Consider the following 26,077-nt stretch of genomic DNA (forward strand, 5'->3'; position numbering starts at 1 on the left):
CAGCAACCGCTTTTAGCTCAGCCTGGTAGTGCTCAGTGTATTCAGATCAATGTGTGTTCTTCTAAAACAAGAAAGAAAAATGAGATATCACAAATAAATCAAAACCCCTTGGTCTGTGGGCGGGTAAATTTTGATGGTGTAGCCATGAGATGGTGGAAAAGAAAAAGGAGTCAAGTGTGCATCTTGGGAAATGTGAGATATTGGTATAGGAGGAGACACAAGAGAGACGAGGCAACCAGTAATTCACCACAGAACACTTTTATACTAATTATTGAAATGCACCCAGAGACAGCTTATAGTAGTAAAATGACTTTATGTTCTGATATGTAAAATAAAATGTCCATGCTATGTAACATTTTTAAATTCCATACCACCTGTAGCTAATGTGGTTTCTAATAAAGATTCATCTGTAGTATATATGTTTTTTATCTAACCGGTTCTTAGTTTTTACATCAAAGGTGTGTAATAAAAAAAAAAAATCTTAAATAGATGTCTTTCCAAAAAAAACCTTGCAACATTCATTTTTATTAAGTATTTCATTCGTAAAAAGCAAAGCTGAATTGGACACGTGGCCTGCATTTGTGATATATATATATTTTTATATATATATATAAAATATATATGTATATAAATAGCTATTCAGCATGCAAAAACTGTAGTGATTTCCAAAAATCTGATTACAAAATCCACACCGGTCACACACATCGTCTGCTGAGTGGGCGTACGAGACCGTCCTGGTTGAAACGCGGCCTCCGCGCCCTCCTCCATCAGCCTCTCTTCCTTGGAAGGGATTCACCAAAATACAGAAGCACCTCCCGACTTCCAAATTCGTATTTCAGCTTTTTACCTCTGCCAGTTTGGGAAGCAAGGGGGCGGAAAACCAAACACCTTGCTGTGCGTGACTAAAGCTGAAATATTGGGCTTTTTAGTGGAACCAGACTCCCAGCGTCACCTCTGTGTGGCCGTCCCTTGGGTCAGCATCGCCGACATGGACACACCACAGATCGGAAGAGGACACAGCCCTGCTCGGGACACTTTTGGGCAAAGATCAGAGGAATTTGGCTCCAGAAAGAGCACAGTTCGCTCTCCCACGAGGCCGTTTTGTGGATGGCAAACCCAGCGCTGGAGGAGTCAGTTCAAGGTACTTCCACAGTAAACAACGCTAGCGATGTATGCACTGGCTACAGATTTTTACCTGCTCTACAAATATTTGTACACCGTAAAGCCTCACAGGTAATGGGAACTCTTCCCACCCCACAATTAAGAAAATCTTTCTCTATGCCTCCTTTATGCTGAAAACAATTCTTTCCGCGTTAGCTGCAAAAGAAAAAAAGTATAGCACAAAAGGCGCGTTTCAGCTGAATATGAAAGAAATCAAGGACCAGCAAGTATAGCAATCATTTCTGGAAAGTATTAGCAACTTTGAAGCTTAAACTTAAACAAATATTGCAATAAGCTAGTGGGATTCAATCAACAGATGAGAATCTGAAGACATTGGGTCTGTTCCTAATGCTGCAATTAATTTGCTGTTTGGCCTCGGGTGTAACGCTTCACTTCTTAGGTTCCCACAGCCACGAATGATGGTGGGGTGGGGGGAAGAAGAGACATCTGTGCATCGGTGCCTTCTCCTCTCAGCGCCACGGCACGAACCCTGCGCCGTGCCGGGCGGCACCGCAGCGGCACCGCAGCTCCTGACCCCGCGCCAAGCATCCCCGCCGGCCCCGCGCTCCCACGGCTCCGTCACTTCCAGAGGAAGAAGGGATTTCTACAGTCAAAAAGAGCCAAAGAAGTGCTGCTACAGCAGTCCTTGAGCTACGCAACCCAACAGGTTGAGTTTTGGGATGCCGTGACTTCACCAACCAAGCGCTATAATTTTTTCCCAAATAGCTAAAATCTGCTCATGGATGTTTAGTATTACAAGCAAAAGAAAATGCCTAGCTACTTCACTTGTTAGTCATGAAAACGGTTCCTACTGGATCAGTAATGAAGACGTGAGAATTGATTTATTCGGGAGTCAGCAAGAGGCTGATGAATCGAGCCCACCAAGTCAGGAGATGTAATTCTCTGTGTGTCTGAAGATACAAGCTCTTCACCCACACAGACCCCTCTGGAAATGCACATTTTGTCTCACCGAAGTGCAAGTTACCCACAGGTATCAACACCGATCAAACACTGTCCCGGAGCAGTAACGTTGGCTGTGGCATCGCTCAGCCGTCAGCGTCACCCATCAGTCCAGTTCTCCACAGTCCCCATCCCTGAATGATACGGCAGCGACGACTCCCTCGCCAAGGAGAAGCTTTGCGAGTACAGGAATTCGTTCGCTGCGTTTAGGTGCGGAGAGGGGGGTTTTCTCTCGCACACCGACGGGTGCACCCTTTCCCTCGGGAACGACGAAGGAGGAACGCGCTCCCGGACCTGAGACTGGGACAGCTGGTTGTAGACGCTGAAGTGGCTGTTACCTGGCGGCTGCGAGCCCTGGCCCGCGATGGACGGGAGCCGCGGCATCATGGTGGTGGCGGTAAAATGAGCAGGGAAAGGCTGGTAAGGGACAGTTTCCATTGTCTGAACGCTGTAGCTGGTGTAAGGTGCGACAGAAGTCCACATATTGCAGCTCAAGGGGGGAGGCGGAGGCGGCAAGTCGTCGACCGCCGAGACGCCAGCGATGTCGGGCCCAGAACCAGAGTACATGCAGGCTTCCCGCGGGGCCACCTCGCTGCAGTAGGAAGGGCTCAGCATCTGCTGGTCGTATGGCGGCGGGGAACGGAAATAGTGATCGTCTCCTACAGAAGAGGAGGCTTCCAGGTAGGAGCGTTTGCAGGGCAGGTCCAGGTGCCGAGCGCTTTCTGCAAACAGAGACATCAAGCGTGTTTTAGAGCAGCTCCCGGAGCGACGGCATTTAACAGCAACCTGCTAAGAGCCTGTGGTGACTTTGTGAAGTCCCCTTAGAAGCCGAGCGTGCGATCCGTGATTATTTCGCTAAACAACCAGTGCTCTTTTCCAGACTAATCCAGTTAAACCATTTCAGTTTGGAAAGACAATGTACAACATCAAAAAGACATCGTGTTGCAAATGTCAGGCTAATCCCCTCAGCCTCAAAGCATTCTGGTGACATTTATCAGGTTAAGTGAGTGACTTGGGCTACTGCTCTCACATCAGAGATTACTTCGCATCCATCCAGATAACAGAGGTCCCCAACGCTCTCGCAGTGTTATTCCTGACAAATTCAAGAAGTCTCTTAAAGGGTCTTATCGCAGCCTGCCTTCCTGTCATTACAAAAAATGACTATACATTTCCCAGATATTCGTGTCAAAAGCTGTAGGAATATTTCCAGATAAAGGAGCCCTTTCCCAGTCATCAGCCCTTCCCTCAACCTTACGCTGAAAAGCTGGAGCCCCCCTCCTACAAATCACAGTGACTGTGGCCATGTTTGCCAGCAGCATCCTGTTAGTCATTAGGAGTATTCTCTGGGTGAATTAGTGAATTCATCTGCAGATGAAACATCTGCTGAAGTTACATATTTGTCTTGCAGTCCTCATTACTGGTGTTGTTAGATTCCCCATTTGCCCATGATCAGAGGATCCTCACAGCTTAAATGAATTAGCGGCCAACGAGATGCAAATACAAGGCTTTTTTTCGGTGCAAAATTTTTCCATTTAAGTTAAAACATGCCATGATCTCATCTGATTATGGATTCAAATTAAGAGAAAGTAGTTACAGTTCATTTAAACTTGAGGACTAGTGGATGGGAAGCAAGGGATATTTACACCCAGCAACCACAGCCCCACTAACCTGCAGATACCAAGAGAATCGCTCAAGGCTTCATCCTGGAGAAGTACTCAATGTGTATAATTTCATTAATGTTAATGACACTGTCTGAACATCTCAGGACAGATAAGGCCTCCTCAAAACAACTATTAATTCAGCTGATTCTAACAATGGATAATTTTCCAATGTAGCTTCATGTCATTTGAGTTTTGCATTCGGATTATTTTTTTTCGGCTTTGACTCAGGCTCTAAATACGCTGTATGTGTGACAAAACCACTAATAACTGCCCCAAAACCCAGCTCTTGGGTCCTGATCCCCCAAAACACTTCAATCCCACCAGTATCTTTGAAGATCGAGGCCTAACAGGCTGATCCAAAGTGAAATGGAATTAGTGGTAAATTGGCTCATGCTGGAATATCTTTCTAGCTGTAAACATGAGTTACCTCTTCTTTTTAGGCAATGATAGAAGAGCCCTGAATCCCTCTGTGCTGTGAAGGTGTTGAGTGGCAGATCTTGAGCATCCGAAGCTGCAAATTGCATGTGAGCACCGTTCTCATACTGATAATGTTGAAGGGTCTGGTGATTCCCGTGAAGTGGGTTAACATCGGGCTTTGTTGAAAGCTGGCCATGACTGGACACCAACCTCTGCCTCATGATGCTTTTGGAAATCACTGGATATTCTTTGCTAAAAGAGGAGAGAAAAATTATTACCTGTTAGCAATCAGTATTAACAAAAAGATGAAATATTAGTTTGGCTTCCCTGGAGCATCTCCATCCAGTGACTACACCACCCTCTGCCAAATACCATGAACTCAGAGCCATCACACTCTGTTGGGTGTGGGCAGGTGTTAAGATACATTAATTATCACACAGTGTGTCACTGAATTACAGGAAGAGCTTTTCAGGGGTATAAATGGCATTAAAAGCCCTAATGCCCTCAAGCACAAGCAAATGGGATGTCCCCATGGCACAGACACCTTTTAACAACTTGCCCAAAGAGGTGCAGAGCAGCAGGAGCAGCATGAGGCTAAACCCAGCAGTAGGGCTGTATTTGGGCACAAGGTCTGAAGGATGCGCTGGCTGGCGGTGTGTCGGACACCACCAGCCCACACATGCTGCCTGGGTTCAGTGTGCACACACACACACGCGTGAACACACGTGTGGACCCCCAGCAGCTCCCGACCCCCTGGTTGCCCCCGGCCGTACCTTTGCAGCCGTGCCACGCGCAGGTCGCTGTCGTCGCTGCCCCTGAATCCCTTGGCGAAGGGGTTGTTTTCGATTTTCAGCTGGGTTATCTTTAAAAGAACGAAAACAAGCGTAAAGCGTTTGAAAAGGGCTCAGCGCTGGACGTGTCGCAGCGGGTCTGAGGCTGGAGGTCTCTAGGGGCCGCATCCTACGTGATGCCCCTGAAATGCAGAGTCCGCGGGGGCTTCAGCATCTCAAGATGTGGTGGCAGAGACAGTGTCCCTGCTTTCAGCACTGAGAGAAACCGAGCTCTGAAGTTTGGTGGCAGATCTCGCAGAAGCAGCTTTTAAAGCTCACAAAATCGCTAATTATGAATGAGGAGAGGAACATGAATTTCCTTAAGTTTGGGTCCTGTGTTCTTATTCTGGGCTCTTGTTAGTGAGAATATATTTGTCTGATTTAAGAGATTTCCTATGTTAGAGACCCCTGTTCCTTACTGTGTGGCTCTCCCTTGTTTCCGTAACAATTTCATAAATCCTTGCATTCTGCATTCAGAGCAAGAATGGGGCAGCACCGGGGCAGCTCCTCACAGGATCTTTGCAATAAAATTTGGGCTCATCTGGGGCATTTTCCCCAAATCTGTCAGGTCCGCTCTGTGTTGTCGCTCAGCTACCAGCCTCCCCCCAGCAGTGCTCGTACAGCAATGACAGTGGAAGTATTAAGTTTATGAAGCACTTCGGGAACCTTAGGGATGAAAGGCACTATTGACATGAGAGACATTTTAAGTAGGTATTAAATAAGCTCTTTTGAGCCTTTTTGGTTAACCATGTTTGGACAACTGGTCATTTTACACCAACAGTTACAACTTTTCAAACAGGATTCACTTCAGTGTCCAAATAGGGACTTTTTTTTCCTCCCCTGTCTTACCATAACACACACATCCATGTTTCTGCTCTGAGTCTTTTAACTGGCTCACTAATTGCAAAATCTTGCAAGGACTCTATGCTTCAAGCATCAAAGGGCAGCCTGCTTGGGAGGAAAAGGTCTGGTCAGATTATGGGGGAGGAAGAATTTCACACACGTTCCTGTTCTTGTAGTAATTTTCCTGTGAATGTGTAGAAAAGGACCTGATACAGTAACACACAGCAGATGTCACATTCAGGTGCTACTTCACTCTGCATCTTTATTTATGAATCCCAAAGTACTTTAAAAACTCCAATTAATCCTCATACAACCCTGCAGTCAAACTTCACCATTAGTTAATCTGCAGGGGAGAAGGAGCTTGTGCAAAGGTGGATAAATCAGTAGCATTATTGGAAACGGAGCTTTGTCACCCCCTGCCCAGTGTCCTCTCCTCTCCCTGCCCTGGCGACTCTGCACCCACTGTCACAGAAAGGTGACAATTGACTGTCACAGTGTCATCCGTCCTGCTGGTAACCCAGGTTGGTAAAACCCTCAGACAGGATCACTACCCACTGCCACCACTACCATAAAAGAACCAGAGAAGCCAAAACCATACAGTTTACACCCAAAGTAGAGACCGAAGCCTTTCATCCCATATACCCCCCCAAAACAACCCCAAACCCCCTCCTGCCTCCATGTGCTGACCGCAGAGCTGTGCTTAGCTGGGGTTTTACGGTTACATTCCTCCTCTGTCTCACTAAGTACACATACTATAATTACTTTTCACTGTAGATTTATGAGCAAGCTTTACCAGTCGTTATTAGATCTGCTTGCTGTTTTGAATGACATCTTAGCGCTTACGAGCACACCGAGTCTTCGGTGTCTGGGCTCGCAGGGTTTGCCAAGATATTGTTGCCCAGCCATGTTTCTGCTGCATCCTTTGGGTCCTCACTCTTGCTTAATGTTTACTGGGATGGAAACTGGTCTTTTAAAGCAGAATTTTTCCGCTGCACAATAGCAGCATAATAGGCTTTTCCCCTCCCTTCGAGCAAACAGATCCTGCACAGCAGAGGAATCACCGTGCCGCTGCAATCTGGAAGATCATTTTGCAGCTGTCGGTAGCAGAGGGCTGCGAAAGTCTGCAAACAGAAATAAAGCACCCTTAGGCAGAAAAGCACCCTACCTTGTGATTCTGGTAGGAGGTCACCGATATAAAGGACGTCTCTGGGAAAACGTGGGTGCAGAAGGCTGTGTTCTTCGACCCGAAAGCGTTGTTCTCATCCGCCTTCACGATATGCAGCCGCGGTTGGTATTTATGCATTGAATTAAGAATGATCTGAAAAACAATTGGTGCTAAATTGAGAAATCCAATTAAGAAAAATAAAAGACAAGCCATAGCTATTGGCCAGACTTTACCAGCAAGACACAAAAGCCCACTACAGCTCAGCTTTAGCTTTGCTTTCAAATTAGAGGGGAAAATGACATTGTATAAATGCACATGAACCGAGACTGAAAGGGTATCTGCTGCTCTGGTAAGCAGGACTGAACTTAAAGCTTTCCTAGTAAATCCTCATTTTCTTATTGCTATTGGACAGAGTCGGTCTGAGTGGAAAAAAGAGTCGTAAATTTTTTTCCCAGCTCACGCTGAAGCTGTACAATATCTATAATTCACCAGCAGACTGGTCCATAAAGATTTCTAATAAATACTTTACTGAGCTGAAAAATACACAGTTTAGCAGAGTGAAAAAAAAAGAAATCAGAGAAATCACAGGGAGGGGGGTGGAATATAAATAAAGCTGAGCCCAGCACCGGGATGGTCTGATGGGGCATCAGGGGTGAGCGGGGCTGCTCAATCCCGGCTCCCCAGCATTGTTCTGCCACAAAGAAGGGATGTGCCCAGATGCTACAGAACAAAATGGTTTCAAGAAATGGAATCTGTTTTAAGAAATTGAATGGTTTTTAAGAAGAGCCATTATTCCTTTTACTGGGCAAAGTAGAAATACTGCTTTCTTCTGGTTTTCTTGGCATGGCCCTTTACAAGCTCTTCTTCACTCTCCAGCCAAGCTGACACCCCTCCCTGTCCTGTGGTCCCCAAAGCAGTGGCAATGACATGGCCGTCCCTGACAGGGACAAGTGGGGAGGACTGCGATGGGTGGTGCCTTCAACTGGTGGGAGATAAATGGATGGGTGGACAGACAGATGGATGGACACAACGCAGCAGAGCAGCATCAGTTTACACTAATTGTGGATCTAGCCAATTTTAAATGAGAATTACTAAGAAACAGAAGGTGTTTGTTTCATGATCGGCTTTTGTGCTCAGGAACCCTTTGTATTTCATGCCCATCCGCATGGGGGAGAACTCTGTGCTCCAGTCGGGACGGGAGGCAGCGAGGAACTTGTGCTCTTTAAACCCCTTCATCTGGCTGCACGTAACTCTGCCCACAGTAGCTGGCTGCGTTATATACCACTTAAATGCAATTTTTATTGTTGACATTTTCCAGACAACCCTCCCTGCTCCCCAAGAGAGAGAATGAGGAATTTTTGGCATTTTATCAGCTTTGCATCAAGTCTCTTAACCACTTTGTGGCTGCTGATGTGCGGGGTGTAGACCTGGGAGGGTCAGCTCAGGTTTGGGTTTGGAGCTTTTTCTCTGCTTTCATGTATCAGCCACTCATAAAACAAAGCCAAGATGAGTAACACCAGAAGGCCAAGACTTTCATAAGAAGGGGCATTTTAATTTTCGATAATTAAGAGTTGAGCCAAGCTGATAAATAACGATTGTCTGGAGCAGAAGCTGGAGAGTGCTGAGCTTTCCTCACCGCCTGTCCCAAACTATTCAGGTCTAGCAAGGGGGGGTGACTTGTACCCAAAGTCTGAGCAAGTCAACAGCAGGACAAAGAAAACAATCTTAAACTGAGATTTGCAAGAGGAAAATCAGGATCCCAAGTTTGGATACACTCTGGATGAATACTCAGCGTTCTCCCTCCAAAGTAGCATCCACTGCACTATAATGACCCCTTTAAAAATATTTTTCTATTTTTCTTTTTTTAACTTCTTTATACCCCAGGAGTCCAAACAATTTCCAAAATGAACAAGACTGCTAGAAATGTTCACTAAAGGATTTTGGACAGATGCTCAAGGTTACGGTTGTGGCTGCAAACCTGCCTGGAGGTTCCTCGTGAACTGCTCCATATTTGCAGGGCATTGGGGGAGGGAACTCTAAATGGCTTAATTTAGCCCAATGCATTTACAATGTTGAGCATTTCTGTCCCTTGCACCAAGCTATTTGTCCCTGTTGGAAAGTGCTAAATTTCTTCGAGAGCAGGGACGAGGAAAGGAGAGCCCGTTGAGATGTGCCAGATCAAAGCCGAACAGCCACCAGTGAGCATAAAACATGATTAATAGACATGAGAACCGCAGAGTGCTCAGGTTAATGTCACTGAGTCCGTGTCCATGGATGTGGAACAGCTTCCAGCAAAGCAAAGCCCCATCAAAATACACCATTCTCATACCATGCACACGCATCCTTCTTACTCATGCTTGCTGTAAGCCTTGTGCGTTCAGATATTCTGCAAATCGTTCCAAAAAGCCTCCCAGCTCTCACCTGCAAACCAGCGCACAGTGAAATGCCAACAATTCAGGCTAAATAGTTTTCAAGGCTGCTGCGGAAAATTGGTCACTGGCTAAAAATACACAAAACAAATGTAAATTCCACCCTGATGACGAACAGCAGTGGAAAGATCAACTTAAAGAATTGTGTCAAAAATGAGAAGTATTTTAACCGATGGGGCAGAGCACGGCTGCTGCTGCAGAAGGTGATGTAGGAGCTCTCAGCCTCAAATATGATGCTAAACCAATAATTCTATATTTACCTGCACTTGTGTTTTTCATTGTGTGGGCACAAGGAGGTTAAGTCAGAGTCAGACACTGTCACAAACAGCTTTAAATTGTTTCCAGTACAAAATGTAGGTAGTTTGAAATAGGCTAACCACTAAAAAAGAAACAGTGTTTGCCTTGTCTTGCTGCTGACAACAGTTACAGATGCATTGGATAGAGGGAAATTTTAAGGTGATAAAGAACAGGGATACAAAATTAGTGAGGGAAACGGGAAAAGGGAGTTTCTTAAGCAGCACTGGAAGACACTGGTTTAGTGACTGAAAGCCTCTCTGCACCTCAGGACCAAGTCTCTGTCTATGAAAGAAACAGCTCAGCTTACATGAGATGGGGGTATATTTAGGTGCTTAGTAAATATACTTTTTTTTTTGTATTAAAAAAACCCAAACAAACAAAAAGCCCAACCAACCAAAACTAAAAACAACACCAAAACCAAACCACTACCAGAATCCTCAAATGAGATGGACAACCCCAAATTTACAAAGTGGATATTGGCTCAACATCCCAACACAAGCCCCCATGAGGATTCCACCTCCCATCACCACCACTCTCTCTTTCTGGAAAATACGTGTTTTCAAGAAACAAAACGGCTGTTAAAGAAATACCCATCTGGGTACCGGCAACCTTTGCCAAGAGCATCAGCGCGGATGGCACCAGAACACTGCAACAAACCACCCGTGCGGCTGCGGGGACCCAAGCAGCTCCTCAAGCACTTGAGACACTTGTCAGAGCTCTGGTGACCCAATGCCGTTGTCACTGGGAAGCAGGAGGGCGTCCCCCCCGCCCGCGTCACCCCCTCATTGCTGGCCAGAGAGGAGCTGGAGCGGATCTCTGGGGTGATGTCACTTCTCCACATCGCACGTGCGGACCAGATTGCGAGAGACGAGCTCCAAAGTCAAACATGAGCTAACACAAACATCTTTTCTTCTATTTACCCACCCCCCCGTCGCCCCACTTTGTGCTGATCACATAGTTGGCAGCTGGAACTTAAACCCTTATATAGTTCAACTTCTTTATTTTTTTGGCATTCCCCAGTCAGCAACAAATGTCAAAAAAAAAATGGTGTCATTTGCTCCTTCCATTTAATTTTACTTAGGAAAACATACGCCTTCAGCATCTAATCTCGCACACTGCTGAGTAATGTCGGCTTCAGGCCTTCAAGACATTTGCCAGTTTGCAGGATCAGGCCCAGAGGCCAGAAGCTTAGAAGGGTAATAGCACCGCGTTGCTCGTCACAAAGCGAACTTGCCTTGAAATCACCAGTAAAATGTATTTACTTTCATATGAAATTTGGGGAGTTGATTTAAGAGCGCTCCCTGTTTCTCCAAGGTATCAAATGTCGTATGATGCAGTGGTTGCTATGGCAACGAGCCTTTTTATATTGAATAGTAAATGGCTACGAAAAAGCCACATAATTTTATGGTTGCTCCCGGGGGATTGCATAACTAATATAAAATCTCTCATTTTAATATATTTTCTGCTTCTTTCTTCCTTCCTTCTATTCTTTCTGAAGTGAAAAAGCCTTTAAGCTGAGCCTGGCCCTCGTCCCACACCAGAACATTGAGCTGGGGCACGAAGGACCAGAAGAAAACCCCAATTCTATCTCCATGTGGATAAGAGTACATGTTAATCATCGAGGCTCTTCCAGAATCACAACCACTGCTGCAGTTCATCTCAATATTTCGAGCATTTAATGGTATATGCCATCCCAAACCTAACTTTTCTTTACGTGTAAACGTTTCAGAGATGCCACGCAGCATCAGTACAGGAATCGTCACAGCTGGGCTGCCCAGGATGAACGGGACAGCGCTGGGGACCCATGATGGGAGCTGCATCACCCCACAGCACGCAGTTCAAATCCTAGAACCCATTTAGGTTGGAAAAACACCTTCAGCACCCTCGAGTTCAACCAAATAAAACACTATATTCAGGCAACCTCTACAGCAGCTAAAAAGCTAGCTCTAAAGTTACCTAAACCTCATCCAAGTTATTTTCAATCACCTCAAGGGAGCTATTGGTCTCGCTCTGCAGCACCCGACCCACGGAGGGGACGTCTGGTCCCCCCGGGGCTGATCCCACCCGAGGAGCCTCCCAAACCCACACGTTTGTCCTGGCAACCTGCACGACGGGGAAAAAAAAACCCAAAAGGATGGAAAATCCTGGGAAAAGATTCAACATGAGCTCAGACGAATTGTTCCTTACAAAAAGGCCAAAGCTGGGTTTGTTTTCTTTCCCCTCGGTCCTTTTTTTATCTAATGGCAGCTGAAATTCACAGCAGTGTTTCCTGGCCTCGCGCTGCAGCCCTGGTGTGGAGGAGAACTCAGCACCACAGCTGATGAGCGTTTGTTTGTGACTGGCTGGGACAGGGCAAACCTGGGGCTGCGGTCCCAGGACACCCACCCGTGTCCCCCGCACCCCCACGGTGCTGCCACAGGCCATTGGAAAGCTGTGACCTCCTCAGCACCCTGCTGCTCTCCCAAGGCTGGAAGACGATTTCAAGGTCTGATTCTAGTTGAACTTCACTAAAAGCCGCTGCATTTGCCTCATATAAACCAGCAATGTAACAACAAAAAGATTGAACACAAGAGAAGGAAATCTTCTTTTCAACCAAGAGCTCCACTGGTCGCTCCTTACCCAACTATTTAAATTGCACGTGCGGATCTATCCATCCCTGCAAAACACACGCTGTCCCCAGCGGCACAAACCCCGCTCCTTTTTCTTTCGCAGGAACAAAGCAGACAATGTAAAACTTCACACACAGCTTTATGATTATTTTGGGCACCACTATTTTGCAGATCGGCTGTAAGACATTTCCTAAAATGGATGGTTAAAAACAAAATCCAAGAATAAAAAGAACGAAAATCACATTTTGGCAGATATTCTTGCATCAGAAGACTTAGTGATGCCCCCCAATATATTGCCTTCAAATTTAGAATTGGACAAAGGGTCTTAAATGGACTGAGAAAAAAAAGTGTAGTAATGGGAGATGTATATATATATATATATATATATATATATAAAGTTCTTATGAAGTTCTTGTATATTTCTTTATATATATATATATATATGAAGCTCTTGTATATTTCCTTATATACATATATATGAAGTTCTTGTGTATTTCTTCATATATATACATATATATATATGAAGTTCTTGCGTATTTCTTCATATATATATATATGAAGTTCTTGTGTATTTCTTCATATATATATACATATATATATATGAAGTACTTGTGTATTTCTTCATATATATATATATGAAGTTCTTGTGTATTTCTTCATATATATATATGAAGTTCTTGTGTATTTCTTCATATATGTATATATATGAAGTTCTTGTGTATTTCTTCATATATATATATATGTGAAGTTCTTGTGTATTTCTTCATATATATATATATATACACATATATATAATAAAAGAAACCATATCTCTCTCTATATAAAGAAATCTTATTATATATACGTATAAGAAATCTATAGCTGAGAATAAGGATGTGAACCTGCTCTCTCGCTCCAGAGCCGCTGCAGCGCTGCTCTAATGGGGACACGGGTGGTACAACCGCGTCTCGTCCCCCAAACAGGACTTTGCCCAGGATCTGCTGCAGCCCCGGCCCTTCGGCCGCAGGCGGCACATAAACCTCAACCCAGCACCCGGCGAGGAAACGACTCGGCCGCAAGTCATAAAGCAAACAAATAAAAACAAAAATCTAAATAAAATGTAGGGTTTCATGAGATCACTAGGACGTTAACCTAATTAAATTGCCTGAGTGCCCCTGACGAGCAAAGACAGAAAAATGCTAAAGTCGAATTAATAGCAAAATAAGAGGGAAACACCAAGACTAGGGGTCTTTCAGTGATAATCAAATAAAACCAAGTGTGCAAATAATAAATCTGGAGAGAAATAAACTCATCAGCATTAAAGAGCAAAACCAGCAAATCACAGGTTTGGGTGAGGAAAACCAGGAATATCACTTCAAATGTCACCACAAGTGACAGACCATCTATAATATCCTGTAGGTTTAAATCTCAGTAGGTTACATCTCAGAAGCTAAAAGAACATCACACTTTAAAAGCAGATAAAGTCAATTCTGGCAATTAAAAGGCACCATCAGCAGCCAAGGAGTGAGGTAGATACAGGGTATGTAACATAACCAAGCTCAGCAATATCGTGTTGGGGGAATTAATCTAAATCTGTACTGTTATTTGTCACAACCTCCACTTCTAATCCTAATTTATTACTTGTCTTCCCTCCTACCCCCCCAGAATATCTTTCTATATTCTGTAGAAAAGAAAACAATTTCCAACTGATGTGGTCCCAGCTGAAGCCTGCCAGAAATACCGATGTGATGCTCTCGCCCTTTCCAAGCTGGCCTGGCTGCAGGAGCCCATGAGAAAAGCTGATTCCTCTGGCAGAGGCTTCATTTCAGTGGAGACATTTAAGAACAGATACAACAACAAGGGCAGAACCCCCTGATGCGATGTGCTGGCCCCTCTGCCGTTCCCTGGTGTTACTCCACACAAACACCAGCCTTACCTGGCTCTGTGTGTTCACAACCTGCCTAAAATCAGGGGAAGAGGGGGCCCGAGAGAGTAAAATAGGGGTTTCTTCTAGATATATTGCACCTGGTGAGAGGGGCTGCCATCCAGCTCATCGTTAACTCCTCTAGATACTGAAAACCCCATACCCAGTGCTGCAAGCTGGAAATAAATAGATGACTTTTGCTTCAAAGATCTGCCAGTCTCAGCAGCTTAAACACCTTGAGCCAGGAGATGAAGCCAAGTCCAAACAGCAAAATAACAATAAAGCCTGATGAACTGAAACGAGTTGCACAGGAGAACCACCACACTGCGGGTCCAAAGCAAAGCCCCTTAGCAAACCCCCCCGTGCCCCTCCACACCCACCCAGAGCATCCATCACCCGCAGCTCCTGGCCATAAGGACCATCTCACGAGCGCCCTCCACCCTGCTGTTTACATACCTTAAACCTCTGAAGAAAGTGGAATTCCACCCATGAGCATTTATCACTACAGAGATACTTGTCAGGACTCGCTCAATATTTCCCCATGTGCCCCGAGCTAACCTTCTGAAAGATATCTGGGTATTATGTTACCCTTTCCAACAGAGAGGTTATTTTTGGGCATCATCTATGGCTGGTATTAGCTGACTGATCTGTTAGCACTTGCAATGACATAACCTGGTTCATGATGAAGGAGACATTCCCATTTTTCTCCTGGAAAACACAGCTGGGTGCTTCCCATGCAGAATGCACTGGGAATGGGCAAGGAATGTGCCAACCTTGCACAGCCTGCTGGCACTTAAGAGAGTATCTTTGTCTCTGAAGATGGAACATATGCAACTGCCTCTCATTCATGTGGCATTAAAGAATAAAGCGTCAGCTCTGCCAGAATCGCTAACTCTGTCTCTCACCAGTCCCACATAAATCAGAGGCTCTATCAGGCTGATTATCTCTGCATGTAAAGATTTGGAAATACATAAATTAAGATTTTACTCTAAGCATAGGTGGCTTACAATGCTTTCTTTAGGATCAGACAGACCTCACTGGAGCTAAACATTACAGCGGCTGCTGATTTCTTAATCCATTCTCAACACGAGCATTTCTCAGTTGTTAAGCCTGGGGTGAAAGCAGCCTTTCATGGTCAAAAAAATCCCCCAAGAGGAAAATATACAGCCCACATTTTCAGACCATGGTGCGGGAGCTGGGCACAGGCTTACCTGCCACAAAACCTGCTCAACCTGAGGGGTTTGTGGGCAGATTACAGAGCTCTGAACTTCTTCTTATTTAAAACCTGCATGTGTCCGCATTGAAAAATGCCTCCCATGCCTCCGACTGTAAATAATGATTTACCACAATGGATAACTGGCCAGTGCAAGAAGTAGGAGTGAGGTTTTGGAGGCTGAGGAGGTTTCTGGGCTGGGTGTCAGAACGCGAGATTTTCCAGCGCCGCCTGCGAGGCATCCCCTCCCATCAGTAAATAATATTCCCTCTAATTCCAGGGATTGCAGCAAGGGCTTCAGCTCCACGGCTTATTAATTAAGCTGTTTAACTTACTTATTTTAAGCCTCAAATGTACCTACACTTCTCTTTACGAACTCTGCGGGGCTGCTGATGTCCAGCAGCTATCACAGTGCGCAGGGCATGGATTCGTTTATCAACAAATGCAAAATTTCTGCCTGTTCTTCAGGTGAGAACCCATGTGCCCAGGAGCCAGGTTCGGAGGAACTGTGCCCCACGCCGTGATGCCTTTGCCCTTCAAGCCTGCATCCACGCCATGCAAAGGGGCTGTGCACAGGGACGGACCCCAGCAGCCTGTTGTGATCCAGCTGCGTCTGCGAGCCCATAAAGTCCACTGTTATTATTATTAAAATCCTTCTTGTGAGACCCGCATAACACCACGCATGCCCAGCAGTAACAAATAGATTAATAGGCAGGGGAGCTGGAAGAGCCCCTTTCATTTTTTCCTCTAAATAAGTGTCTCCTGAAAAAGCGGTTAATCCAGAAAAGGAACATTTAGCGCAAAGATATTTTGCCATGTGCCTCTCCCCCGCCTCCTCGCCCCTCCTGCCCCTGACCAGCAAGCGATTTCTGTCGGCACCAGAGCACAGCAGGGGCCGGAGGGGATCGCTCACACACAGCAAAGGGATGCGGGCACAGCCGGGGTTTTGGGATATCAGCAGGAGACGAAGCTCGGGACAGTGGGACTCAGGTAGGGAGCCCAACACCGTGACACCCTTGGGTGCTGTGGAGGGTGCCAGGGAGGGCGAGCTGGTGCAGATCTGCCTGGGCAGCTGCCCACGCACCAAAAAAAGCACCAGCGGCAGCCTGCAGAAATCACCACTCCGCGTGGTTTTGAGGTTTGGAGGAAATCATAGACAAAAGGAAACGGCAGGCAGGCTTCGCTGGAGCACGAGAAAGCAAACAAACCCTGTGGGTTTTCTGACTTGTTGTTCTTAGGGAGCTTTAGGAGAGCGTTTGCAATTGCTGGGAATGAATTCCTAGAAATGAGAAGCTGCTGTTACTCATAATGTGCTGCCTTCGTTGGAGAGCTGCGCTGTGCCGGCAGCCACCGCGCAGGCGCTGCCTGTCCCAGGGACACCGGCTCAAATCCACACTCACCTGGAGCAGAGACCAACTCTCCTCCATGTGCAGTACCGCTTCTCTAAAGCAGGTAATTCATTTAGAAGCCTAACGAGGAACTGTCTGAGGAATCCCATTTAGCCAGGTTGTCAGTGCCTGAACCGCACAGCGACCTGGGTGCTTAAAACAGGTTATTTCAGGCATTTTTTCCCAGCGGCGTGGGACAGAACGTGCTGGGCTGCGCACGGGACAGGACGGCTCACGTGGCACAGGGGGCTGAGCCCGGCTCATCCGGAGCATCGTCCTGCAGGTATCGCCCCAAAACACAAACCAGAGCCCCCTCTGTGTCACTAGGGAAGCTTTGTGGGAGGACAAACAGGCTGTTTATTAAAAGGTGGGGGGAGAAAAAATCTTCCCCATTAAAATGCAGTGTTAAAATCGCAGTTAAAAAACGACAAAGTCAGGAAAAGCAAACATTTAAAGTTGCAAAACCAACACTGCACATCCTGTTTGTTTTACAGCCACATCGAACATCCTGTATGTTTTACGGTTTACATTTTACAACATAAACAGTCATATATTAAGCTACACAGTTAACCAAGAGAAAAACACAGGAGTAAAAAAAAGCAAGCAGGTCTGTCCAGCTGCTGACACCAAAACATCGGCATTTGTGGGCTTTATGTATTTTTCACTGTGCAGCCCCTAACGCAGTTGTTTTGCTTTCGTTTCCGTGGTGTTTTCCCCCTTAAAGCAGAGTGAAGGGGCAAGATCGCCTGTGATTAATAACATCAGCATTAAATGGTCCAGATTAGCCTTTGAAGTTCACACGTGTTCCTCTGGGGTCAGTAGGCTGGGGACGAGGGTCAGTTCTGCCGAGGGCTTTGCGCAGGGCTGGGTTATCACCGTGTCACGTTCCCAGAGCCCAGCTCTGCCACCGCACTGCGCGCTTGCTTTTTAAAGTTCAAAATTTGCAGAAAATCCTGAAAGCAGCAAAAATTCTGGACTTTTAGCCGTGTTTGAAGCTGCCTCTGGAGTCAACCCCATGAAGCTCCACCTGATTTGGCTGTGTCAGAATCGCACATCCTGTATGGCTTTAAGTGGCATTAGAACCATGGATTCCAAAGGAAAACCTGCTCTTTGGAGGTTTGATGCATGATCATTTTGACCAAGACAGATACACCCCCTCTCACACTACACCCTTCTTCAGGACCTTTTCACAGCTTCCCTCACCCCCCAAACTACTGCTGCTTAAAAGACAGGCGGGTTAAAAACCACATTTGGCATACAAAGTAGATTCTCTTACCTGTGGTTCTAGGAGGAGTCGATGGCACTAAACCTTAAAAGATTTTAACCTCTATCTTCCCTTCCTCCAGCAGCGAGGTTTATTTATTTGAACGTGACTTTCAGCTTGGACAGTATTTTTATATCCATTATCTAAGCACTCGTTCGCCTGGCAGGCTGGGGGGGCCCTTGTCCTGAGTTATTAAACACACTATGGTAGATAACTGTGCACTGCCCACTTTCTGCACTTTCAATACACATGAATTAAGATTTTCCAAATAAAATATTGCATTTTTTACAGGGCTGCCAAAGCCAGCTTGGAAAATAGCGAGTTTATGCAGCCTGTTTCTGTGAGTTGTATGTACTGTGCGCAGCAACAGCCGGGCTGAAAATCCCACTGCGCTGCCTGGAAAGTTCCAGGGCAGAAAATAAAAGGTTGGTGGCATCCAATAAGCGATGACTGAGCAAGTCGGAGGTTGTGTTTCCAAGAGCAGGGAAGCACGCAGGCAACAGCGGCAGCCCCCCCTCCCTCAGCATCCAACACTCCCCACCCGGCTGCGCTGGCCACAGTTGCTCCTCATCATTAAATTAACTGCAACGTCCCAAACAGCATCCCGGTCCAGACACAAATGCGGCATCACGGGCCCACCTCTGACCAAAACCCTCGCAGAACGTCTCTCTTACGTGTCCAAAGGGATCCAGGTGGTTGTTGGTGAGCTTCAGCTTCTGAAAGGACACCAGCTGCCGCATCCAGTGCGCTCCGGTGGCCGGCGAGTCGGGGTGCACGTACAGCCGCCCCGGCATGGCCGGCTCTGCCTTCCCAGCCACCATCCTGCAAACACAGCGGTTACAGACCCTGTCACTCGGCAGCCGTCACCAGCCCAGACGTAGGACAGGGGTTTGTCCATGAACTCAACCCAACAACTCTCCCACCGGGTCTAGAGAGGCTCGTGAGGTTTTGGGGCTCCCGGTTTCAGCATCGCAGGCCAGCAGAGCGACCCCAGCTCTGCTCCTTGGAGAACTCTACACACAACTGCGTTGGCATCGCTCAAGGTGGAAATCTCCTCTGGGTTTTTGCATGAAGGCTTCAAAAGCCATTCTGTAAGGGGAAACAGGCTCACACAGTTTCCCAGGAGAAGGTGCCTGGCGCAGGAGCGAACACAGGTGTGGGTGTCCCCTCTGCAGCCATGTGGGGCTCTGGCAGCCCCGGCCGGCAGCAGCTCAGGGGCAAGGGGCTGCTGCCCCCCACCGAGGGTGCCCCTCCAACACCAGCCCTCATGGACCCACTTAATTGCAACTCCCCCATTACTGAGCATTGTTCCCCTCTTAGAAAAAGAAAATAAAAGCAATATTATCAAAAACAACAGAGACTTTCCAGCAGCAATAAAATGAAAAGAGGAAACAGCTCTAGGGCTGGCAAAAGCTAAATTAAACAGACTTAACAACTATTCATCATCTCGGGCTTAATGGTTAAAACACAAAGTGGCCGCCGTGCTGTGGAGCCCTCAGTCCGCTCTCACCCAGCGGCACCGCAGGACAAAAGCGAGTAGAAAAGGGATTTTTTAAAACTAGAGCAGCCCTAATGTGCAAGTAAATTATTACAGTTTTATAGGATGTCACCAGGCTCATTCCCGTTAAGATGACTGTGAAGTTTTCCATTGCTTGTCTTTTTGCCAGGCAGCAGTTGGTGGAAGGGTTTGGGAAAAGCACAGGGAATGGTTGTGGTGAGAGAGGCTGCTGGGCATATTTGGAGTAAAAACCAGAAGAGAAAACAAGATGCTTCCTTTGTCAGAAAGCAAAAATCATAGCTGTCTCTCGGGTAACTAACTTCACTATCAAAGGCACAGGGAGGAATAAGAGAAGAGAACTCTGGAGGAAGAATGCAAGAAAAAACCCTCTGAGTTGCATCTGGCACTGGACTGTGATGGGGGCATCACTGCTCCCTTCATCTGCAGGACCAGCGTGGCAGAGCCAGGGCTTTGAGCAAACCACCCCACGTTTTGCTTTAGAGCTCATCTCCTAAAAGCAAAATATTACTATAGAAGAAAAGAATGTAAAGCTTTTCTTGACTCACATAGAAACCTAATTTTTACAGCCAAAATGGATTATTAGATCATCTGGTCCAGCCTCTAGCATAACACAGACTGTGGCTTTACCCTCCTACATCCGCACATGGCCAGACAAACTAGGCATCTCCTCTGAGAGGACATTCAGCCTTGTGCACTTTGGAAATGAACAGTCCAGCACCTCTGTTAGCAGTTGGATCCAGCACTTAATCACCCAGCTTTTTAAGAATATTTTATTTTCTATTTGTCTGGTTTTAACTTCCAGCCGTTGGCTCTTGTACCCATCTCTGCTCCATGAAAGAGAGCTCTGGGATGTTGGCATCCCTTCCATGGGAAGATATGTATGTTGGTTTCTGAGTTTGCACAGCAAACAGTCGATCTGATTGCAATTCTCTTACAGAAAAATTAATAAAAAGGCAAATAGAAATGTTCTCTTACCATTTATTGTCACAGAATTTATACCGGTGGTCATCAGCTGGGACGATATCAATCAACAAGATGTACTTGGTCTTGGGGTTCATTCCGGTCACTTTAACCTTGTAACTAGGAAACATCCTCCTTAGGAAAAGCAAAGGGTTAACATGTTAGTGAGAGACCTGGAGAAGTGCTGGAACTGATGGAAACTTGGAGCAGCGCCCCAAAAGGCAGATCCACCATGTGCTGAATTCACGCTAGGACAAATATATACGTCACCTGAATTAAATGCACCCTTTCCAGAGCATGGGCTGCACAAGGCTAGTGTGAAAATTGAGCACAAATATGGCCAAGGACATAGAGGGTGGGGGTATGGGACAATACCAGGAAAAGCTGGGTGTAGAGAGGGATATTGGGGGGGTCAACACATCCCTCCTTACGAGAGGCTCGGACAGGGAGCCCTCACTGCTCCAGGAGGCTTATGGCAGCCTCAAAAATGCAGGTTTCTTGTTGCCATGAGTGTGCATGAAAAGTCATGACATCTTACTACACTCCAGAAGAAACTAAGTACACGCAATTCCCCCTTTCACACATTCCAAATGTCCGCAACACCGCGTTCCACCGCGTCATCAACCTGCATTCCCTTCAACAGACTGAAAACTCAGGGTTAGTAAAGCCCGCGGGGCAGACTAAGAGTTAAATCCTGCCATGGTGTGGACAGCCACTGCTCCTCTGGCCTTCCTGATCTTCCCAAATTCACAGCACACCCTTGAAGTTAAACTTGTTTGAGCCAGGAGCACCGCAGAGCTCTGCACCGAAAATATGCCCATCGCCCTGATTCACCATCGACTTAGCACCCAACACCAAACAGGGAATGTCACATAAACCCATTCATCATGAAAGAATACTTTTATGTCTCTACATAACTAAAGAATCTTTGAAATATCAAAGAATAATGTTAGTAAAGCTATGGCCATGGAGCTAGTATATACCATCACCGTCTGGTCTCACAGTCCAAGGGAGGTGGCCCTGGTGGGTATGGCACTGCCATGGCTTCCCGAGCCTTGGAGCCGGGATTTGCAGGATCAGGCACTTCACATCCTCTGAGCAACTATTTTCTTGGCTCCATCTTCCCAACCTCCTCCTCAATGCAGTAAAAATAATAAGTCAGTTGAGCAAATCAGCTCACCACAGCCTTCCAGCAACCAGCCAGAGCAGAAAATTTTCCTTTCCACCAGCATAAGGGGACGGAGGATGAGAATTGCTACATCCTGGACCCATTCTAATTACACTAATTAATAGAGGCCCAAATTCTAATGTCGTTTCTCTATCGGACATCGAGGCCACCTCGCTCCCCCGCTGTATCCCTCCTCTCCCCACGCGTTGCCGCCGCGTCCGGCTGCGTTAGCCCAGATCTGCAGCACCATTTTGTCGCTGCGTGGGGAGAAGGCAACAAAATGGGCCCTGTTCGAAATCATTTCAATTGACTCTTTTAACCGCCCTGCATAAATTCCAGATGTTTACCATGTAATTAGCCGGGACTAAAAAGGGGTGGTTTACCAATGTCCGTATTTGATTTTCATTCATAAACTCTGCACGCCTCTTAACCTTGTCCTCCTACAGGTAAGCACCTGGATAAATACAGTAGGACATTTCAATTTGCGAATACACAGCCCAATTCACACATTGAAAAAAATTGCATAAGGAATCTGATCTGAACGCCAAGACTTTTTTTTCTTTTTTAAATTAGGCCTTAAAATTACATTCAAAAATGAAACAAAAAAAGAGGAGGAATTGATTAAAAACCAGAAATGAGATGGATACTGTTTGACAGTTACTGTGCCGTACCAAGCAAACGTTCCGCATCAGGGACTTTTATAACATCTAGCTTCTGAATTTCATTTTTTCCTCAATCATTTCATTTACTGTAGCACATCCAAGCTGCTAAAGTAGCCCGACTGATATATTGTAAATGTTAAGTGCTTTTTTAATGGCGTTTAAAATTAAGCTTCAGCATATGGAGTTCATATAGCATGGACATGCCTGAGTTTATAATGTTCTTTAGTATAGCCCTCTAAAATAAATACAAAGAGCCAAAGTACTACCATAACATATACAGTCGAAATTCTTTAAGGATAACAAATGGGGGCTCGCATCTGATTGAAGGTGTTGCTTAACTTGCAACCCGCTCGGTATCTCGCAGTGGTAGCGTTGTGCTCCGCGGTCGGTAGACCCAGCTACAACCAAGTTTGCCAACTCTCCGCATTCTTTTCCAGAAATACATGGGGTAGATTTTAGTAATTTGGCTGCGCAGAGACATTTCATCATTATTATTAGCTGCCACATTTTGGTCTTAAAAAAAAAAAGAGAATATGCAACTAATGTGCTGTCCAGGGACTTGTCAGTTTAATTTTCTTAATGAAAACATATTTCCAAACTCCTTGGCAGATGCTCGTTTAGTAAATATCTCGTTGCAATACGATACAAACACGGGTTGCGCGTTTCTGGTGGGAAGGGATGACAAATGGAAAAGCCGGCTCCAAGAAAATGCAGTCATAGACTTTCAATTAAAACCAAAAAAAAAAAAAAAGGCAAAAGAAAGCACCTAATATCATGTCCTGGCCCTTATTAAATGTCCCGTTTGAAAGAGGGGAGCAGAAAACCAGGGTGGAGGCGCAGGGCTGCACCAGCACTGCCCGGGAGCGGGGCCGTGCCTACAGTGGGTCTATACAGCTCCCCGGCAGCCCTGGGAAGGGGCCAAAAACCTGCCTGCTTCCCCAAATTTACTACAGGTCAATGAACCTCCTCACAGCCACGGGCGCTCCGCTCAGTAGTAGCTTTGCATAACTCTGCCAAATCTCTGCAGGCGGGAGCGCTGGGGCGGATGGGCGGCTCCGCAGAGGATGCTTCGCTTCGGCCAGCTTTCCCTGACAATAGTTTGCTTCATCATCTATTGCTCGGGGACCAGCAGCGGCAGAAAAATAACCCAGCACTGCAATTAAAAATTTGCCAACGTCTTGTCAAGCTCTGGGAAAGCTCAGCCTGGCTCTGGTGGGAGGTCTGAAGCAAGATCTGGGCAGACCTGCGTTTTACCCACCCTCCTTCCCACCACCGCGCACAGCTCCAAAACGAGTGGGAGCTTTGCTGCGGGAAACTGGTTATAAAGACTGGGAATTTGGGGCTTCCCGGAGAGCACGTCCAAGCAGGCAGCATTGGATTCTCAGTGACAGCTCCTGTGCCCAGGGCAGCTGCTGTGGCTGCGCAACCGGGAAGGCTCAGCCAGGTTAAGCACTGGGTACATGCGCAGCACAGGATAAACCAACTATTAGGCAAAGTTTAAGCCACCAGTAATTGGGAGATTAAAAGCAGCAATTCCCAGCCTCATCATCTTTTGTTCAGACCCAAAGCTCAGTCAGACACAGCAGCAAACACCCTGAACATGCAAAAGCCACAGCCTGGGGTGGGGGAGTCCAGGACCAGACCAATTTCTTCCCCTTTATACTCATTTTTTTTCAAGCCACTCTCAGTGCAACAGCTGCAACAACATGGGGCAGCCCCACATCTCCCCTCTGATGCGCAGGGGACACAGCACAAGCAGTCAAACATCAGCCCCGACAGCCCATTCTGCAAACCAGCAAGTCAGGAGACCCCAATTTTGGCCACGTTCAAACCCCACTGCTCCCTCCAACTCAAGCCAGTGACCAAGGGACCATCCAGACTCCTCAGCACCATCCTGCTGGTCTCCTATGCTCCTCAAAGCTGGGTTTAGTGGCTCTGGCATGCACGTTTCCAGTTCTCTGCCCACACAGCACGGCCACGATGCTGCTGTGGAATGGCAGCACCTCCCACTGCCCTTCAGAAGGGAAAATTTATACAAGGTTTTACATTCACCTGAGAAAGCTGCCCTCAAAAAGCGATCGCAAGAGAAAGGACCTTGTGCCTCACTCCTATGCAAGCGAGACATCTGATACGGCATTAAAATAGCACAGCCTGGCACCGGGGGGCTGAAGCGCAGGGTGATCCCTGGGGAGGGCAGAGGGGCTGAGCCCGGCACTGGGGACCAGGGTGGCAGGAGCAGGGCTGGCGTCACCGGGCCGGGGCACAGCATTGCCACAGCCCCAGCTAAACCCTTCCCCACAGCGCTGTGCAGATGAAATGTAGCAAAAACAGTAAAAGTCAGGAAAATAAACAAGCAGCACAATTCTGTAGCCCTCCCAAGCTTCAAAGATGATGTGCGAGTGAATTATTTGTTCTGATAATGAAGCAGTCATTGCTTAGCTAAGTTTATGCTAGGCACATTTTATCTCTACATGATATTCACAAATTGTTTTAAAATGAACTGTTAGAATAAGCATCTCTTGTTTATTTATTTATTCTATTACCATCGAATCCCCTTAACCATGGAGCAGTTACTGACATGGAGCCAAAGTTTCTATTATGTTCAAACAAAGTTTAATTAATGTGTAATTGGTTGGTTGGATTTGGAAGCGAGTGATAAGAGGAAAGCTTTGCTTTCATTTGGGGCAGCAGTTCCCAGCCTTTTGGGCTCTCCAGGCTTGGCCACTTCTGGGCATCTTACTTGTGTTTTTATCCCCGTGTGAGCAGCCCTGGTTGGTCCTGGAGAGACGGGCGACTGCAAGGTTCCCAGAGCCAATAAAGTGTTATTTTTGGGGCAGGGGACAGCAATTCAGTGCAGCCAGAAAAGCCAAGAACATCAGAGCTGATCAAAGCACTCATCTGAGCACCAACGCCCCATGTCACGCTGCAGCTGGAACCTGTGTGTCGTGGGGAAGCTGGCTCATGCCGTGGTACCACTGGCTGATGAGGTGGCCTCTGCAAACCTCTCGGTCCTCAACACCCTCCTGATCACAAGGATTTGATCTGACCTTCCTTGCTCAGATGCACAGTTCCTTTCTCATGTTCCTCCTGATGCGTTAGCTGGGAAGGGGTTGCTCTGGTCGGCACGCAGGGAAATCACAGGGAACCCACCTGGTATTTCCACAGAGAAAACTGCATGGAAGCAAGACACACATATCCCATTGGGGCAACCCAAGCCATGTCCTCATCAAAGGCTGTCAGTGCTCTCTGAACCTGCAGGAATGCATGGACTGATGCTCACCGCATGTCCCTGTGGTGTGGAAGGTGGTTCAGATACCACTGACCACTCCTGTCCTTTCAAGGAGTCAAAATGTCCCACAGCCCTTCAGCACCTCAGCAGCTGAAGTCCTAATTTCAAAAGGAGTTTTGATAAGACAAAAGATTTCCAACAACAGACAGTGATTTCACAATCCTTGGTTTTGGGGTGGTCAAATCAAGAGACAACTGGATTTTCAGAAGCTCCTGTGTGGCGCTATCAGAAAAGGAGATGCTTAGAGCATATCAGGTTGTGAATGGATCAGAAAAAAAGCAAGAAATCACTCAACATCTTGGCTAACAAGCCATATAATGGCTGAAAGAGCACCTCCTC

General features: G+C 46.6%; 1 protein-coding gene across 2 annotated transcripts in view; it reads right to left on the bottom strand.

Moving 5' to 3' along the window:
* Positions 1-239: 239 nt before the first annotated feature.
* The window catches only part of TBX4 (T-box transcription factor 4), a 36,026-nt gene continuing 10,188 nt past the window's right edge, over positions 240-26,077 (bottom strand). For both annotated transcript variants that reach the window (XM_065853378.2, XM_065853376.2), the window contains exons 4-9: positions 20,635-20,754; positions 18,815-18,962; positions 7,038-7,190; positions 4,973-5,061; positions 4,210-4,451; positions 240-2,843 (exon numbers count right to left, since the gene is read on the bottom strand). In XM_065853378.2, coding sequence (XP_065709450.1) covers positions 2,221-2,843; positions 4,210-4,451; positions 4,973-5,061; positions 7,038-7,190; positions 18,815-18,962; positions 20,635-20,754 — 1,375 coding nt within the window. In that variant the 3' untranslated portion in view covers positions 240-2,220. The remainder of the gene's footprint in view (positions 2,844-4,209; positions 4,452-4,972; positions 5,062-7,037; positions 7,191-18,814; positions 18,963-20,634; positions 20,755-26,077) is intronic.

This window comes from Patagioenas fasciata, chromosome 19 (assembly GCF_037038585.1).
Source record: "Patagioenas fasciata isolate bPatFas1 chromosome 19, bPatFas1.hap1, whole genome shotgun sequence".
Taxonomy (NCBI): Eukaryota; Metazoa; Chordata; class Aves; order Columbiformes; family Columbidae; genus Patagioenas; species Patagioenas fasciata.